The sequence below is a fragment of the Lycorma delicatula genome, chromosome 2 (assembly GCF_047948215.1).
Source record: "Lycorma delicatula isolate Av1 chromosome 2, ASM4794821v1, whole genome shotgun sequence".
NCBI classification, from domain to species: domain Eukaryota; kingdom Metazoa; phylum Arthropoda; class Insecta; order Hemiptera; family Fulgoridae; genus Lycorma; species Lycorma delicatula.
Window position 1 is genome coordinate 52589580 of NC_134456.1, and position 20475 is coordinate 52610054.

General features: G+C 31.4%; 1 protein-coding gene across 6 annotated transcripts in view; it reads right to left on the minus strand.

Annotated features, from left to right (window-relative positions):
- The window catches only part of Ca-beta (Calcium channel protein beta subunit), a 222683-nt gene that overhangs the window by 36437 nt on the left and 165771 nt on the right, over window positions 1–20475 (minus strand). For all 6 annotated transcript variants that reach the window (XM_075355308.1, XM_075355307.1, XM_075355309.1 and 3 more), the window contains 3 exons: window positions 16354–16591; window positions 10841–11006; window positions 3762–3860 (listed from right to left, as the gene is read on the minus strand). In XM_075355308.1, the coding sequence (XP_075211423.1) occupies window positions 3762–3860; window positions 10841–11006; window positions 16354–16591 (503 nt within the window). The remainder of the gene's footprint in view (window positions 1–3761; window positions 3861–10840; window positions 11007–16353; window positions 16592–20475) is intronic.

Genomic DNA, 20475 nt, shown 5'->3' on the forward strand with positions numbered 1-20475 from the left:
AGGAGGCAACATAGGAAGTGATCATATTCTGTTAATGATGGAAATGAAAATAAGATTAAAAAGAATTCAAACTGTAATGAAAATAAAGAAATGGAATATAGAGGGGCTAGAGGGCATAGGGAGAGTAAAAGTGGAATGCTGACAAAGGCACTCAAAGTAAAAGGGAAAATGAGGAAATGTAATCAAGGATAAATCATCAAGAAAAGAAGCTGAAGAGAAAGGAATTGGTTTCTATAAAAGCACCCTGGCAAAGAAACCTTGGGTAACACAAGAAATGATATGAGAAATGGAAGAAGAAAATATAAAAATAAAGGACAATTATGTAATAGAATAATCTATCAAAGATTGAATAACAAATTAAAAAGAGGAATACATAAAGCTTGGGAAAGATTGCTAAACGAATGTAAGACATAGAAGATTTAGAAAAGAAAAAGAAGTATGATATGATATAAAAATGCCACATGGGATAGAAAAAATCCTACTACTAAAAAGAGAAAAACTGAGAAGAAATATGGTAAAAATGTTTATAAAGAAGATGAAATAAAGAAACAATGGGAAGAGTATATAGAGGACCTGCATGTAGGGAGAAGGAAACAGTAAAGATGGGATGCTGGGAGAGAAGAGAAATTATGGAAGGACCCACCAATTTTGAGAAGTGAAATTGTACAAGCACTTAAAGGCATGAAGAACAGGAAACAACAGGAGTAGATGAAATTCCAATAGCACTCTTTAAGTAATAAGCAAATGAAGGAATAGGTGAAATACTCTCAATTTGCAATATAATTTATGATACTAGCCAGAAGATTTTGTTTAAACAATAATGATACTGATATCTAAAACTGTGGTTGGAACCAAAAAAATATGATGAACGTAAAATAATTATCAGCTTAATATCACATACTGTGTACTGAAAAAATAATGCTGAGAGTTATGAATAGAAGGTTGATTACAAAAATGTAGGAGAATGCTGGGAAAGAACAGTTTGGCTACAGAAAACGAAAAGGAACATGAGAAGCTGTAGGACTGATGAGAATGAATGGAGAGAGGTGTTTTGAAAGAGGAAGAGGATTGAGCTTGTGTTTTACAGATATGGAAACGGCATTTGTACAGTGGGAAATTATTTGAGTTTCTGAAAGGAAAGAGAGTTGATTGGATAGATAGGAGACTGATCACAGAATAGTATATGAAGCAAAATGCAGCTGTGAAAATAAATGAGGATCTCACAAAGTAGTTAGAATTAGGCAGAGGAGTGAGGTAATTTTGTTTACCACCAATACTGTTCATCCTGTTTGTCAATGAAATGTTGAAAGAAATATTAGATGGCCGAAAAGGAGAAAGCGTAGGTGGAAGAAATATAAATTGCTAATTGTAGCTAAAGACACTCAGACATTACAAGGAATGATAAAAGCATTGGAAGGAGGAATGAAGGAATATGGGATGGAAATAAATATGAGGGAAACAAAAGTTATGAAGGTGAATGAGAGGAAAGATTTGGATATTGTAATAGCAGAAGGAAAAATTGAACAAGTAAACAGATATCGCAGATAGTATTAACTGAAGTCTGGAGGAGTAAAGAAGAGATTAAGATGAGAATTGCAATAGCAAAGGAAGCATTTTTTAGAAAGATAAACTAAAAAAATTTGAACCTAAGGAAGAGATTGGTAAAAGGTTATGTTTGGAGCATACTTTTGTAGTGAAACATGGACACTGGTGAAAAGGAAAAAGTAGGATTGAAGCTTTTGAGATACGGGTCTGGATGAGGATGGAGAGATAAAATGGGTCTACAGAGTAACATAGAAGTATTAAGAGGAATAAATGAAGACAGAACAATATTGGTCACTATCAAAAGGAGGATAGGAAACTGGATTGGGCATATAATTAGGGAAAAACAATAATAAATACAGTTCTTGAAGGCTCCATTGAAGGTAAAAGAGAAGAGGAAGGAGTAGGCTGAGGTTAATAAATGACATAAAAGGTAGTGAAGGTTATGATGATATAAAAAGGAAAGCATGGGATGGAAACAGATAAGAGACAACAGTGGTGCCAGGGACTTTCCAACAGGCAGAATATCACATGATGATGACTATATTCAGTAGAAATTTATTTATTACCTTATGTATTTTTTTATTGCTTTGTATTCTATAAATGTTCTCTTTTTAAAATTATAAACAAGTGTTGTATGAAGAAATAAGAAACTTTCAGGACAAATTTTACTGATGAAAATAATCAAAAAAGTTCATATAAATATAGATCTGGAAATGCTTTCTTTTCGAGTTATGGTTAGCAAAAAATTACGCCCGGATTTCAGCTCTTCTTATAAAAAGATGCCCTACTGTAATTTCTGGGACCCAAATTAAGTTGTAAAGTTAATGATTTCTTATGTAATTTGAGCTAGGAAATAGGATAAAACAGGTCCTAGACTGTAACTCCTAGATTGTGACTCAGACTCCTAGATTGTGTAGTCCTAGACTGTAAGATATCTGTTGTAAAACACAAAATTTGGTGTTGAAAAACAGGTTTTTTTTTAGGTTTGTAATACTTTTTATTGGCTGTATTTACATTAATTTTTTCACAATTAGATTTTCTACAAGTTTTGTTATTAAATCTTCTGCATTTATTAGTCATTTAACAAAGCTGTTGTACTACAAACCTAAAAAAACTTGTTTTTCGATACCAAATTGTTGTTTTATGTTGGCTATTGTAAAAATTACTGGAGTGGCAGTTGTTCTGGGTCCTGTTTTATCCTATTTCGCAATCAAATCATGTAAGAAACCATCAGCTTTACTTCTTACATTGGATCCCAAAAATTACAGTAGGCATTTTTTATTAGAAGAGCTGAAATCTGGGTGAAACTTTTGCCAGCCATAACTTGAAAACAAAGCGTTTTTATACCTATGTTTATATGAAGTTTTTTAGTTTTTACTTCCTTGTATAAAGTAACGGAAGTACTGTGATCGCAAAAAATTTCAGTTTTCAGATTTCAACAGAAATATCCATTTTGACCCATCACTGAATCCATTTTGACTAGTTTCGGCGTGACGTCTGTACATATGTATGTATCTTGCATAACTCAGAAACAATTAGATGTAGGATATTGAAATTTTGGATTTAGGACTGTTGTAACATCTAGTTGTGCTCTTCCCCTATTGATTGCAATCGACTGGACCTAAAATGTTCAAAAAAGTCCAAAATTAAAAAAAAAATTAGATTGGGCTTTTTCTTAACTGCAGTAATAAGTCCCCATTAAGGGTTTTTTCAACGATACATCATAAGTGGTACTTATTTCTATTGGTTCCAGAGTTATAGCCAAATAAAACTGTAATTAATGAAATATTTGGATCTTACAGGAGGAAGGCACATTGGTTCAAATCCAACTTCATCTCCTTTTTTTTTAATTTAAATATATTGATCTATTAATAATTACTAACATCTGATTGTAAAAAAAATTACAATAAATAATAGTTCAATAATAACAATAAAAAAAACAAAAAAAAACATGTATATGTAATTTAATAGGTGTACAAGAAAGTCATATGCTGTCCACATCAGATTTTTTCATCAGTGGAACATGTCCTGAAATTTTCTCTTTCTTCATTGGACAACTGTATAAAAATGATATTTTCTGATTTTTGTATTTAATATGTATTATTGGCTTTTAATTAATTTTTTTTAAATTTTGATTCATGAATAACAATAATAATTATTATTATTTTGAATTAACTACAATAAGTACATAAATAAATCTAAAATTATTTACTTACTTTAGGTGAAGATATTTTTAGATATACAACAGTTGGTGCTAGTGAAGTTTTTGCTAATTGTGATGGATGATTAATTGTGTCACAATCTAGCACCACCAGCTGAAAAAATGTATAAATGATTTAAAAACTGGAATTCCTGATGTTCAGTTAAAATACAAATTTATAACAATTTTAATGTTTAGTTACATAACATTAAAGAATTCTCAGTAAATAATTATTACTTTTACAGTCTCGTGCAAATTAATCTGAAGGCAGATGTTATTGCTGAGTTGAGCAATTGTTATTGCTCAACAACTTTTCAATTGGGTTTAAGTCTGGTGTGTTGCCTGGCCATGGGAAGCACTCTAATGTTTTGTTCTTCAAAAATGTTTTCATTTCTTTAGCAGTATGACCAAAATGGTGCCAAATCTTGTTGTAACATGCCACTGTTTTATGAGAATTTGTTTTGAAATTATTTCACAACTCTTTCCTTCAGTCTTGATAAACCCATCACTTTTCAACATACCATCTACTGGAAGTAATGAAACCTTCTAATGTGAAACAACCCCAAAAAAACTTTCTTCTGGGGATGTTTGATTGTTAGATATGAACCGGTGATGTATTTTCATTTTATGCTTTTATAATATATGGAACTCTTTACCCCTGAACATAAAAAGTGACTTATCAGAAAACATAACATTTTTCCAGCCTTCTTTGGTACAGCTAACATGTTTTGGCCCACAAGAGCCTTTTTTACACATTCCTGGTGTTAAAAGATATTTGCTGGGTGACAAACATTCTGTCCAGCTGCAAGAAGTCAGTGTCTAACGGTTATCATGTGTAAATCTGTTCCTCTAGATGTTAATTTTCAATTTAAGTCTACAACAGATAATTTTATATGAAGTTTACTTTTTATCACTAATAACTGATCGTGTGCTGGAGTAGTTTTTCTTTTATGACCACATTTACCTTTCCTTTGAGGTGAAAAGGAACTAGTTTCTTGAAATTGTTTTAAAATAACATTCACTGTCCCCAGTCCAACACCAACTCAGAAGCTACATGTCATGTTATACTGGTATGTTAAGAAAAATAAACAATTTTCAAACACTTTCTTAGAGTTATATCCATTATTATATATTCAAGGCGCAGAATAAAAATAAGAAAATATGATTTTGTAATAAAAAATGAAATAAACCTTCACAAAACACTATTTATAACATGAGAATTGCTAAATAACTAAGAAACAGTAACCTCCAATTACACAGAAAACTTAGAGAATGGGGAATGGGTGTGGTCAAGCAGTGTAGCCACAACTTAGAAATAAACAAAAAATTCCCTGTGTTTGGATTAATTTGTATGCTACTGTATATACGCGTATGTTTTATTAACAAAACCTTTCAACATAAACATGCACTACATATTTCAAAGAAGTTACAGTTACACTTTAGTTGTTATTAATAGCTGTTAGTACTTTTCACTTATGTAAAAAATCTTTTGTGTAAAAGTAAGACGTTTGAAGCTACTGGTCCATCTTCAATAATATATTTCCATAAAGCTGACTTTTCTTTAAATTGACTTTACACTGAAATAGGAATTAAATATTTGTCTAGATAATTAGGAAACTATAATGAATTTGTAATACTTCTAAGTTTAAAAGCTTTTGCAATGAGTTCTTGAATACAGCAACCTGTTTTTCAGTAATTGATAGTAAACAAATAAATACGTTCAATTCCATCTCTCAAGAGGATGGGGAAGATGAGAATGTGGAGCAGGAGAAGTATTAACCTCTTTAAAAAACCTGGGTCCATCTGGCTCGGGGTGGTAGTACCCAGTGATAGGGCCCCTGCCTAGGGATACAGGTGAAAATTAGTCAATGGCTTGACTGGTGGAAGAGAAGAATTTTCCAACAGCAATAAGGGCGGAAGAACCTAGGGGAGTAAACTCTGAAAAATAATCCAGCAAGCTTGAAGGCAGAAAGGTGGCAGCCCGACCGTCAACCTTTCCCTACACAGTGCTCACTAACTATTGGCAAACAAAGTAAAAAATCAGATTGGAAATTTAGGAACTAAAAATTGGAAATGTATTAAAGAAAAACATTTGGAATACTGGAATATCTTAGGGTGGCAACCTGGAATTGTAGAGGATTGGCTTTAAAACAGGAAGAACTAGTGAGAGGGATAACTGCACATAAGATTGATTTAATGATGATATCAGAGACGAAGAAGAAGAAGCTTCAAGGGAGTATGAAAATAGAATCGTACAGTCTTATCTATAGCGGCGTTCCAAAAGAGAGAAGGCGTGGGAGCGGCAGTTTTAGTAAATTATCATTGGAGCGGAAGACTAAAGTCATATGCTTGGCACAATGAAAGGATTATGAGTTGTAGGTTCAGGATTGATAGGGGGATATCTATTGGTGGTAGTGGTTTATGCTTCAGAGGAAGGACGGGAAGATGTTTCAGAAGAGTTTTGCAGGGAATTGCAGCAAGTGATAGATACACTGAATAAGAATGATTACTTGATAAGAGGTGGACTAAATGCAAGAGTAGGGAACAAACCTATTAGTGGTATTGTGGGTCCACATGGTGAAACGTGTTTAAATAGGAATGGAAAAGAGGCTGTGAGAGTTTGCAAGTTTTAACAGACTACATATTGAAAACACATTTTTTAAACACAAAGAAATTCACAAATATACTTGGACTAGTAGACGATACAAGTCACTTATCAATTATGTTTTGGCTAATGATAGACTGTCAAAGTTGTTTCATGATATTAAAGTCTTTAGAGGATCAGTTATCGGCTCTCATAATTATCTGGTGTCTGTAAAAGTGGCTTTGAGACAGAAATGGCTTAAGGTTAACCCAGAAAATGCAAAATGTAGGACACATGAGTGGAAGACACCTTCTGATGGATCTTCTATACGATCTTTGTACCAAAATCATGTATGGGATAATCTCAAGGATAACATATGTTTGGATGTAAATGATGTAGGAAAAGAATGGATGAATATTAAAATAGCAATTGAAAGATTGACATTTGGAGCTTTGGGTACGAGGAATAAGTCTTTGAAGAACAGAGGACTGACATCAGAGAACAGAGGAGAGAACATTTGGAATGACGATTTTGAAAGAGAAATTAATAAGAAAAAACAATTGTACCTAAAGTGGCTTTCAATGCAATCAGAGATCGATAAAGAGCAACACTGAACTCAAGCAAGGAAGACAAAAAACGCTAGTGACGAAAGCTAAACAGGAATCTTGGGATGGGTATGTTGCCAGCATAGAACACGATCTTCATGGTAGGCAGAGTAAGGCCTATAAGATTATAAAACATCTCAATACAGATGTATGTGATTTAGCAGAAATTCATTCTGTTGATGTTGAAAAATGGTTGGAATATTGTCAGCAATACTGGTCAATGGATATAGAGGTTCATCCAATTGATCATCCGTGAATGCTAATACCTTCCTTTTTCCTGTTTAGCCTCCGGGAATTACCATCAGGTTTTACTTCAGAGGATGATATGTATGAGTGTAAATGAAGTGTAGCCTTGTACAGTCTCAGTTTGGCAATTCCTGAGATGTGTGGTTAATTGAAAACCAACCATCAAAGAACACCGGTATCCACAATCTAGTATTCAAATTCGTATAAAAGTAACTGCCTTTAGTAGGACTTGAATGCTGGAACTCTCGACTTCCAAATCAGCTGATTTGCGAAGACATGTTCACTACTAGACCAACCTGGTGAATGGGTGCTCATACCTGGCATAGACAATATAGACCTTCAGGAATTGCAAAATGCTCTTGCTTGTAGTTATAATACGAAAGCGCCAGGGACGGAAAACTTGAATGTGAAATTGTTTAAATATGCACCATTGGAATTGCACATCTGGTTAGTAAGTTTCTTTGAGATTTGATGGAAGCAGAGGAGAATACCAGAGGAATGGAGGGATGCATTGGTGGTACCTTTTTTTAAGAGAGGTAATGGAGAAGATCTTAGTAATTATAGAGGAGTAAGTTTGTTAAATTCTGGTTATAAGTTATTTTCCCGGAATTTGATTAATCAAATTAGACCCATTGTAGAGACTGTGCTGCTGGAAGAAGAAATTGGTTTCTGGAAGGGATGTTTGTGCATGGATGTCTTTGTATTAAAACAAATTATAGGGAAGAGAAAGAATTTAACTGCAGAAATTATATACTGTTTATTGATTACGAGAAGGCCCTTCATAAAGTACTGGGAGGTAAATTATGGAATATAATGGCTGAAAGAAGATTCCTTTAAAAATTATTGAGACTGAAAACTTTATACCGGGACACAAGAATAGTGATTAGATTGTGAAATGGAAAATCTGAATATAGGAAGGTAAATACGGACATAAGACAAGGGTGTAGAATTTCACCTATATTATTTAGTATTTATTTAGATGATGTCATTAGAGAATGAAAAAATAGATTAAGAATTTTAATAATTGACAATAATATTCATCAGAATAATTTTGTAATGATGCTTTTGTTTGCCGATGATCAAGTTATTATATCCAACAGAGAAAATTACCTACAGCGTGCTTTGTTTAAACTGAATAAGATAGTCAAAGAATATAATTTTAATATCTCGCTGGGTAAAATGGTTTCCATGGCCTTTTCTGGATTAAATCTAATGTGATGTAAATTTAGTAATGGAGGATAAAATCATTGACCAAATGAATGAAATTAAATTTTTAGGTTGCAGTGTATATCACCTTTTGTGGAAATGGATGTAAAAAATAAGATAGAAAAATAAAATAAAATATATAGTACCATTAGGACAACATTGCGTGGTAGGGTGAGGAATGATACATTGATGAAACTTTATAAAAGCATAGCTGTTTCGGTGTCTCTATGTTAGTGAAACATGGGTTTTGACATCAGCTGATAAAAGCCGATTACAGGTTGCTGAAATATGTTTTCTTAGATCTGTTATAGGAATTACCCAAAGGGCTAGAGTACAAAATGATGAAGTGTGACAACAGCTGAATATTTTCAACTTGAATCACAAAATTATTGAATACAGAAATAATTGGAAACAATATGTTGATTGAATGGTAATTGTTGTTTTCCCCAGAAGATAATACAATACAGATCAGTGGGATACAGGAATATTGGAAGACCCAAGAAGAGATGGGAAGAAAATTGACTTTAAATTTGCAACAGGTCGAAAGGCCTAACGCTTGAAGTAGATGATAACGATGAAGTAATTATGCCTTTGCAACTAAGGCTATCTTCAACATGTTAAGACATAAAGACAAATTAAAAATAACTGCCGGTACAGATGTAGCCATCACATGGATAAAGCTACTACAACTGTGGGTTGTTTCTGATGCACAGACTACACACACATACACACAGAACTTAATTAAAAATATTTATAATTTTATTTAAATATAATATTTTTTGATTTATTTAATTCAATGATTCTAAAGCGCGTGCACATACCATATTTCATTTGTGAGGGTGTAGCGGTACTAGTGACGATGATCGGTACTAACTAAACTAATGTAATTTCACAACATATTTCACTTGTACAATCGGTGACTGATTTAGCCGCAAGGCTCAACATGCCAAATCAACCAGGTGATTGAGTTTGAGACCCAGCCAGCCCGAGTTACTTTTTTACACCATAATATTATTCATTTATTTATTTCTACTACCTACCTGTAATGTCACAACATAACAGACGATTAAAATAGGATTTTTTTAGGGTGGGGGTGCAATTTTGCAAAACTTTTTTTTGCAAATATTGTTATTTTTTAATTGTTAACAAATGTGCCTAAGAAAAATATTACCTAATTTGGGGAAATTTCGAGATACTGAGGATGACTGCTCTACAGCTTCATCCCCTTGACCTGTTAAGTTCAAAATTTAATGGCATCAGTGGCCCATATATAGGAGTACTGACCAAGTTTGGTCAAAATCGGTCCAGTTGTTCTGTAGATATAAGGTGATTTAGAGGCCAATACTGAACACACACACGCGCATGTGCACACACACATACAAATATTAACATCCAGAAAATTTCCATCCGGTTTCTTGGTTTTTTGGGTTCCTTAGGTGTCAAAACAACAAGATCTGGTGGAAACCGCATATGCCCAAATTGGACCGATTACAATATTTTCCTTTCTATAGCTATAGCGCTATCTAGACAGGAAAGTAAAAATACAATTTTTTTGATTTTTATTTAGCTTTGCTAATTTTTAAAACACATTTTACAAATAGTTTGTAATTTTAGTAAATTTATATTTTTATGAACTTATTTTGTAAATGTAACTGATAAATTTATTTTTAAAAACATATTTTCTCCTCAAAAAGAATTTTTTTTATTTTTTGTATGTTTTTAATGATTTGCTTAATATGAATCCTTTCAAGCAAATAAACTGTCAAAAAGTAGCATTGTTAACTAAGATATCTCTATATTAAATTTCTGTAATAGTACAGGTACATATAATCATGAAGCTAGAAGTAATTGCACTGCACAAAATTTGCTGCTGACAAGTCAATCTGAAAAACAGTAAGTTTAAATCTTACATCGTCTTCTCCCTTAGCTTTCCGAATATAAGCGGCAAATTCTATAGGTTTTTCAAACTATTGGAGAGGATTACATTACCTTCAAATATCCTTTCTATGTAGAATTAACACATCTACAAAAATGATTTACTATTGTAATTTAAGTACAATTCATTGTTATTCAAGTAAGTTATCTTACAATAATAAATGGTTATGTAGTAATCCACTTGCCGTAAGTGCTATGTTGAGGATTCATGGGTTATTATTGTAACAGGGGAAAAATGGGTGTAGGAGGCAGATTAGAATGCTGTTAACTCATTGAAAGAATACAATTAACTAAATAAATGATTAAATTTACAGTTTATTTCTTTATCTCCTTTTACCTTTGAATCTAATTATAACTACACTGCCAACCACTGTTACAACCAGCAATCATTCATGTTCCTTCTTTCTGGGCAGTAAGTCTTGACAATATCTTTGTCATATTGCACTTCTATAATGATCACAAATCATATAAATAAACAAATATTATGCTATCTATTAATAATCTAAATTTTTAGCTTACTTGTAAAGTTCTTGCCAATTCAAATATCCTTTCTATCTCGGCTTGAACCTCAGCTAGGCACGTGGATCGGGAATTGGAGCGTTCCATAATGGCACGCTTGGAAGGATTGTTAAGTAGCGACCGTTTTGCTAATGAGATATCTGCCATTACCCGAGTTATAATTATCCTGACAACAATAAAATAAAACATTATCATCTATTAAAAAGAAATCGCACTCAAAAATACTACCAAACATAAAAATAACCACTTTCCCACTTTCTGATAATGTTAAGCATTCCTCAATATACAAGTATTACATTTTCATTTACACAGAAGGTATGATAAATCAAACATAATTTGGAAGATAAAATGTGAAAAATTACAGGTAACAAATAATGAGAGAGATTAACCATGAAAATTACGGTAGGTCATACAATGGTTACAAAATATAAATATTTCAAATAAAATAAACAGTCTGTCCAAGTTACAAAAAAGTCTTAGTCTTGAACATTGATGTGCATTGCATTGCTCTTCATATCAGTTTTGCAAAATGTAATTTGTTTTAATTAAATTTTATATACTCTTTTATTTTAAGTAATATTCACCAACGGTTCAACTGTATTATGCAGTTTCAAAATGAGACTGAAGTATTAGATGTATGACAATAGCTTGATTCCAATTTTAGAAGTATTAATGTAGACAATGCATTTAGTAAACAGATCACCTGAGAATTATTCTTGAAAGTTGAAAGAAATGGCTGAGCAAACAGTAACTTTTTCTAAACAAGTTATGATTCCAACAAAGCTCTTCTATATTATAAAATATTGCTTATCATGTAGAGAACAAAAAACTGCATTCATTGTAGAAAACCTTATATTTTAAAAGCTATGGGTATGATGTCTGTAATTATAGAGGTTCATTACACAAGCTAATTATGCTAATTATGTTTTAGTTAGCCAATGCTTGACATGGGTAATGTTATGAATCACGTGTTAATTGAAAAGAGTGATGGAGATTTTACTATTCATCTGGATGATGATACTGACAACAAAAATGCTATGCACTAGTTTGTTACAAGTGATATATAGATGACGGTAGCATGCTTTGCAAATATTTTCTTTTCTACAAATCTACAAACAAAAGCAGCTAAATCCATCTAAATATATAAATTCAAGCTTTGAGAAATTTATTGTCAAGACAAAGTTTCATTCTATAGATAGCAATTACTCTAACAGAAAAAAAAGTTGGATGAAAAATGCATAATTTGTCGCACATGTATTTTAAAGGAATGTTACTTATAGTTGAGTGGTGAACTACAGTTTGTGTTTCTTGACCACTAATAATGCTCAGTTTACTTTGACAAATATTTTTTCAACATCTATTGGCAATCTAGATTAAATATCCTTTTAGTAAAGAACATTTATCAACAGAAGTAAAGCAAGAGTATCTAAGAGAGAGTTCGGAAAGTTTACAGCCTGCAAAGAAAATTCAAGATTTTTCAGAAATCTTCATTAATTTTCAATGTAGTCACCTTGAAATTGGAACATTTAAACTAACACTTTTTAACATGCTCAGTATAATGTGATTTGCCCCACTCTGCAGAATAAGCAGTTGTTTCAGCTTTGAGTTATCAACTCATCAACCAATTCACCAACAGCCTTTCTTTTTTCATCTTTTATGATCGCATTGGATCACTTTCGTCAATCCATTATCTAAGTCGTTCAGATCCTCCCTAATTTCTCTGAACCATCTGCATCCTGTCTTGGTGTTTTTCGAGTTGAGATTGTATTATACCAGCTGTTTCAGAATTCTCGAATCTTGCATCGTCATGATGTGTCCAAAGAATCCTAGTCTCCTCTTATGCATGGTATCAGTGATGAATTCTGTACATGACCTTTTTGGGGATGATCCACCACTATCTGTCTTTCTAGTACTTTTTGTTGATGCAGGTTATTCCAATTATTCTTTTGATTTTCTGAAGTTTGTCAGTCTTTGAGTTTAGGTGAAAGAATGTTCCTGCTGCATATGTGGCTTCTGGTTTTATAACTGCGTTGTAGTGTCTTATTTTTGTGTTTATGGATAAACTTTTTTTTACTGTAGGTATACCAGGTTAAGTTTTGTGCTGTAAGTAGTTTATTTATTCTTGTTCAGATTGAGGTTTTTTTGCTTAGCTTGTTTGCTTGACTTTATTACTGTTTATGTTTATTTCTTTTAATTGGATTGGTTTTTGGGGCATTATTTCTGTCTTTTTGAATGATATTTTGAAGCCATTTTATTTACAATGTTTTAAAGTTCTAATATCTGTGTTTTAGCTTCGTTGATGATATTTGCTAGCTGCGCCAAGTCGTCGGCAAAACCAAGACAGTTTGTTTTGATTTTTTGGTTTATTTTTATTTCTGGGGGGCATTTTTTAAGCCATTCCCTAATTATCATTTCTAGAACCCAGTTGAATAATAGTGGTGAGAGTCCATCACCTTGGTGCAGTCCTGTTTTCATCTAAATGGTTCTGAGAGTTTGCTTCTGAATGTCAGTTTTGACTTAATGTTTATGAGGCTCAACTTTATCATGTTTATTAATTTGAGATGTAGTGAGGTGTCTTCGGATTTTTAGTACAGATTCTGTGGATGCAATTATATGCTTTCTCGAAGTCCAAAAACATTATCACCATGTCTCTGCCTCTTTTTTTTTTGTTTTAATTTATTATTAGCTTGAGACTCATGATCTGGTCTGGACAGCTCCTCCAGGGTCTGAAACCTCCCTGGTATTCTCCTAGTTCTTTCTTGAGTTGTGAAATTGTTTGTTATTATGGTCTGTATTGTCCATTTTTTTGTGTAACAGGTGGATGAGGGTTATCATCCATGTTCTGGTAGTTTTTCTTTGATTCAAATATTGATAAAGGGTGATTTTTGCTAGTCTTCGTGCATTTTTATGTGTCTCTACAAAGGTCTGATCTTCTCCTGACACTTTGTGATTCTTCATCTCACTCAGTGCTTCATAGACTTATTTTATTGTGGGAGGGTTGAAGTTTTCTGGTGGTGTTGTTATTGGAGTGCTGGGGTAAAAGTTTAACATTTCTGTTGTTCTTCACAATTTAAGAGTTTGTTGAAATATTTATCTAGGATTTCTGCATTGTCTTTATTGTTTTTGGCCAGATTATGGTTTTCATGCTTCTTTAGCAGGATTGGAGTTTATATTTTTGGAGTTGTTTTTTTTAAAGGTTTGTGGTAATCTCTTGATGGAATTTTGTTGAATACTTTTTCTGCTGATTTCAGTGTGTCTTTATGGTGTTGTATTTCTATTTTCCTTAAGAAAATATTGTAGGACACTTCATCACTCTCTTTCCAGGTATACCTTTGTAGAGCCTATATCCTGGAGGTTTCTTTTCTTTGTTTTACTGCAATTTGGAAGAATGTTTCTGATTCTTGGGATTGGTCTAATTGCCATGCTTGATATCTTTTGTACACTGGTTCATCACATTCACTGTTCCAATATTGATGCTTTTATATGAGGTTTTAATGGGACCAATTCTTCTGTAATTTGTTTAAGGTTGTTGACTAAGTCGTTGAGTTTATCCGTGATTAGTTTTGCAGTTGATTTTTGGTAATTTTCATTCTTGATTAGTTAGATAGGGCCTACTTTTCTTTTAGTTTTTGGGGCTTGGTTTTGTTGCTTCCTTTGGGGAGTGAATTTAATTTTAATTTTGACGCATAGTGCTCTGAGCCTGTGTCTACTCCTTGTAGGACTTTTACATTGTAGATATCTTTGTGGTGGTATTTGTCCATGAAGATATGATCTAGTTGCTATTCTCCTTTGGTATAGTCAGGGTATTTCCAGGTTTTGAGTTTTGAGGTTTCCTCTTGAAATAGTGATTTTGAGATTAGGGTGTGGTTTCTGCAGATATTAATGAGTCTGTCCATTTTCATTTGTTCTCTTTTGGATGGGCTATTTTCCGATGATGTTCCGGTATCATCTTTTTGTGCTTAGTTAAGCATTGAAGTATCCGATTAGTTGTTTACGGTGATTTTTGGGGATGTTATTTATGGTCTGGTCGAGTAAGTCCTAGAAACCCACCGGGTTAGTCTAGTGGTGAACGCGTTTTCCCAAATCAGCTGATTTGGAAGTCGAGAGTTCCAGCGTTCAAGTCCTAGTAAAGTCAGTTATTTTTACACGGATTTGAATACTAGATCGTAGATACCGGTGTTCTTTGGTGGTTGGGTTTCAATTAACCACACATCTCAGGGATGGTCGAACTGAGAATGTACAAGACTACACTTCATTTACACTCATACATATCATCCTCTGAAGAATTATCTAAACGGTAGTTACCGGAGGCTAAACAGGAAAATGAAAGAGTAAGTCCTAGAACTTCTCTGTTTCTTTACAGTCTTTTGGAGATTTGTTTTTATTATTAGTGGGAGCTTGGATGTTTATTATGGTGTAGATTTTATTAGATGTTTTTAGGGTGATTGTTAAGAATTATGGGGATTGTTACTTGAATTCTTGTATGGAGTTTATTATTTTGAGGTTAACCAAAAGGTCTGTTCCAAACTGTGGAACAGTTTTCATCACTCTCTTCCCAGTTATACCTTTGCAGAACCTACATCCTTGTAGATTGATTACATGGTGTCCCGGTCCTGGTTGATGTTTCTTATTTCCTGCAATTCCATGATGATAATTTTGTATTGGTTCATTAGGTCAGTTATTATTTTTTGTTTACTAGTCTGCATGAGTAAGTTTACATTGTGTGTGGAAATGTTGGTATTTGCTTCGGTTTGATTTTAGATTTTGTATAGTTCTTGTTTGTGTAAGCAGTGTTAGGGCATTTCAATGCTTCTGATCGCATGTTATCTTCTAACTAGCAGTCCACCATATCCAAGTACTGCCTTCTTGAAACTCTGGTGTAGCTTGATTCAGCCAATGGAGTGTAAAAGACCTTTCATGGTTGACTGTCAAGTGGTCACCTGTGGTGGGACTAGGTCCAAAGTTACAACTCTAGATGTGATCTAGTGAGGTGATATTGGGGAAGGATTTAATGATAGATGAAATTGTGATGTTTGTTTAGATTCAGTTCACCAAACAAATTTCTCCTGTTTGTTCTGGATATATCCAAGCACACACCTTGTGGAGGCTCATTCTGACTTTTGTTAAAGTTGTTATTTTGGAGAAAAGTTAAAAACGCTGATCTTAAATATTATGTCCCCCCAACAGTCTTTATTATATAAAAATTTTAAATAATAATTAACACTCTGTTTTAAATATATTAGTCGGTTTATATTAAAATAATATAAACTAAATCAATGAAATAAAAATCAGTATCATAGTTAATAGTCCATAAATGTGAATAAAACTACTTTAATTTTATAATTTGTTAACAGTTTAAATTAAAAAGTTAAGATACAGGTGAAGAAAAAGACAAATATAAATATGAGGGTGCAACCATCTATATACTTATATAATAGAGAATTTAGACTCTGAAAATGTATATATGATTTATAGATCGACAGAAAAAATGTATTAAAAAAAAAACTTATTACCTTCCTTCAAACCGATGTTTGAGGAAGTCAAACAGAGCTTTCTGCATCATGTCAGTAACCTCGTAACCCTTAAGGGAAGGCCCAACAAGAACAACAGGTCGCATGGAAGGGACAACATCATAAGGCGTTGTCGTCTCCTGTTTCTTGAAAAAAGGTTTCCGCTTCTCTTTGGCGGGAGGTGTTGTAAGTGTAGCTTTACCAGCAAGTCTTGCATTACCGAGTGAATCTGAATCTTCACCTATAATATATTATGAAATAGAAAAATAAAAGAAATCAATTAATAAAAATTACAATTATCTTCTGAAAATAAATAAAAAAAATTAATTTATACACAAGAAATATATTTTTAATTTTATACTTATAGTAAATGAAAATGAAGTTTTTCAGAGATGACGTATTATAATTTTTAATTTATATCAATACATAAAATTAAAATATCACTTACTGCTTTTTTTAAATTCTCTCACATTAGCATTTTTTGAGTGTGCACCGCTTCTCAGATGTAAAAAAAAAATAAAAAATAAAAAAAACTTTAAAATATAAAAAAGGATGTTACTGGTTCTTAATTAGGTTGTTAAATGGCAATATGAAGGAAAATAATTACTGATAATAATACATACTGCTATCTATGGTATGAATTAATTATTTCATCCCATAATTAATTAATTCTTCATAAATTAATTACTTACTTATTTCATTAATTATTTAATTCTACTATTTGTTGAATCCATTCATCATATTCAAATTTCAACTGTTCATTTATAATATCAATATCATTGTTTTTTATTATACATACTTTTTCAAGAGACTTTGTTTTTAATTTCTTATTAATTATTTCTAATACTTTTTATGTCCTGTAAATTTGAAAGTGCATACTTCTTGTATTTTAAGTGATCTGCAAAAATCAAACTATGCAAAGTTGATTTTGCCATTTTTGACATATTGCAATTTAACAATCTAACAGAGAAGAAGTAACATCTTCCTTTTTAAATTTTAAAGGTTTTTGTATAATATTTTTATACAACTGATGAAGCGGTATGCACCGCATGTGAGAGAATTTTTAAAAAACAACCAGTAAGAGATATTTTTATTTTTTTATTTGATAATAATCATAATGCACGGATACTAAACTATAAATTCATTAACATTTTTAATTTATAATTTTAATTTTAACAAATGAAATTGTTTTTAAATCCAAACTTCAAATTTCTAGTAAAAAAAATATTCTATATCATTTATAAAGGCAGCTATAATGTATTTATCTCATATAAGGTAACATTAGAAAAAGTTTAAAAATATTAATTTTAAAATATACATTGCCTGCTTAACATCTGATTTGGAAAAGATCTGAATGAATTATATAAAACTTTAATGAAAATTCAGTATGGAAAAAAGTTCTTAACCTATTTTCTAAATTAATTAATTTTTTCTTTTAAAAGAAATATTTTATGCAACAATTAAAACAAAATGTAATGTTTGAAACAAGCTATATTTAAAAGACAAAAGAGCTAAGAATATAGAGATCAGACCTTCATAGTAACAAAATCATATTTTTAAATCAGTTAAGTTTTAGCAATGAAAAGATGAATAAGGTTAAGCACAGTTAATTAAAGGCATCAGATGATGAATTCACATCAACACAACAAATTAATGTGAGGAGTACATCCCATGTAACAGTCTGTCGTGGAAAGTCTTTTGTACTAATTTATGACTTTAAAAATTCTAAATGCAATATTTTTTCTTCTGATACAATTTTTTAAGTAAAAGTGATGTATGTATCCAAATCACTGAAATAAAAAGAAGATTATAAATGTAAGTACTCCAAAGAAATTACCACTTACAGAACTGACTGACAAGAAAATTGCTTTTAAAGACATTTTTTAAAACCTACTGCCTTTCCAATTCAGAATTTTAAGATAAGCAATATTCCTTAAATACATAATTTTAACCATAAATAGAAAGTTTGAGAAATCTGTAATTCTAATAAAGAAAATTTAAAATTTTTATCTTAGCCATCCTTTGCAAGGTGAACAAACATTAAAAGATAATACTATAAAAGGAATGTAATACAATATCTTGCAACATTTCAAGAATGAATGTTACAGCCAATTTTTATGAAACGTTGAAAACAGTTACCATGGCCTTCATTTAAATGTTATCAGTTTTATCAGATAAGTTTCATTAAGATGCAGCCTGTAGGTCTTGGGCAAAACTAGGGGTAAGCACATAGTCTGCTTTAAAATAACAATTGAAAATCACAGATTTAATAAGAAATAACTGGTGAATGGTATTCACCACATATTTAAATAAGTATTTCACAACACAAGCTGTAAACTTTTGCTTTCAAACCATGGAGGAGTCCAAAGAAATTCAACAGCACCTCAGGACTTGTAACATTTACTAGATATTATGGAATGAAATTAACACGATGAAAATTTTAATTTAAATGAAATAAAATTAACAGTTTTTAAAAATGACAAAAATAAAGAAATATTAAAATTTTAAGTAGTAGCGTCTCAGCCTCTCATCCAGAAGTCCTGGGTTCGAATCAGGCATGGTGTTTTTCATATGATAAAAAATCTCCATTTCCATATTCCTACACACAAGCTTTTCAAAAGGTGAATTAATTCATCAGGAAAAAAAAAAATTAGATGTCATACTTCTTATAGGCATAAATTCACAAAAATATCATTGTATTTTTTTTGTGTTTGATATAAACATAAAAAAAAACTTATTTCAATAACACTTAATAGCATTCAATTAAGACTAATTTATATATATATATATATATATATAATTAGGAAGAAAAAAATGGGATGGAAAATATGGCATGCAGTAGCAAGCTTCATTTAAATTAGGATCACATTTAATGGATCATTCTAAATAAATAAATAATTAAAAAAACACATGAAAGGCAAATGTAATGTGTATAAAAATACAATAAAATGATTAAAAAGAATGATATTATCACTGAGAGTGTAATAAAATATTATAATTCACTGCATATAAAAACACTCATAAAAAATCAAATCTTAATATTAATGATTGGAGAATTAATATTCAAAAAATTAAAAAAAAATATTTGAACAAATTTTGACTAGATTGGCATTACAAATTAATATGACAGCATCCTCCACATCCCTTACCACTCAATGAAGATTATCTATAGTTCAATTTTTGAAATTACTTAAAATAATGACGTCACAAACCAAATCAAATGGTTTTAGAATTGCTGAATTTCTCTGGAAATCTTCAGTCAACATCCCTAAAATCCTGAAATATCACCAAGTGATCATTTTTCTTTCATTCTGAACAATGGCTTTTGTTGTTCAAATTTGAAAATTACAAAGAAATTACAAATGGCATTATCAATGGTTGAAATCATTGATGAAAACATTTTTTGAAGACAGAATACAGAAATTAGTGAAACATGTGAAAAGTATGTTGAAATCAATGGTAAATATGGGAATATATCTGTAAATATATGTCTGCAGTAGTATCAATGATTTAAAATTAATTTGAGTTAAGTCGTATATACAAGTTGATATATTTTGTATAAGTGTTTGAATTGTAAAAAAAAATCATACATTTTCCTTTATGTAATATCTGAAAAAAAAATGAAACTGTATTGAATGCAAAAATTGTGTCCTTTTACAAAAGATTAAACAAATTAACAAACCTGAAATGATAAGGGAAAATATTAAACAACAAACTTATCTTTTCATTCAATTCCTAGGTTGAAGATTGAGGGAGAAACTGCAAAAAAGTGCTTAGAAAATGGTAGTAATGTGGCTGGGTTTCTGAAATTTTTAAATGAGGCTGAAATTATAAAATCCATAAGAGAAACATTTGCTATTAAAAATTATTCTGATGAAGATGACAACAAGGAAGGTGGCATTCAAAGTGGACCACTTATACTATACTGTTGTTTTCTCTGCACTGGAGACCTGATAAACTTGGAATTAGTATTAAATTTGATTGTATGCGTTCAACTACTTTTGTTACAAATAAATGGGAGGTACTTGCAAAAGTATGAAAACTGTTAAAAAATTGTAAAAAAGAATCATTCTTTGACAGCCTAGTTAAAATCATAATTGGAGTTTTTATAAAATATTTTTAGAT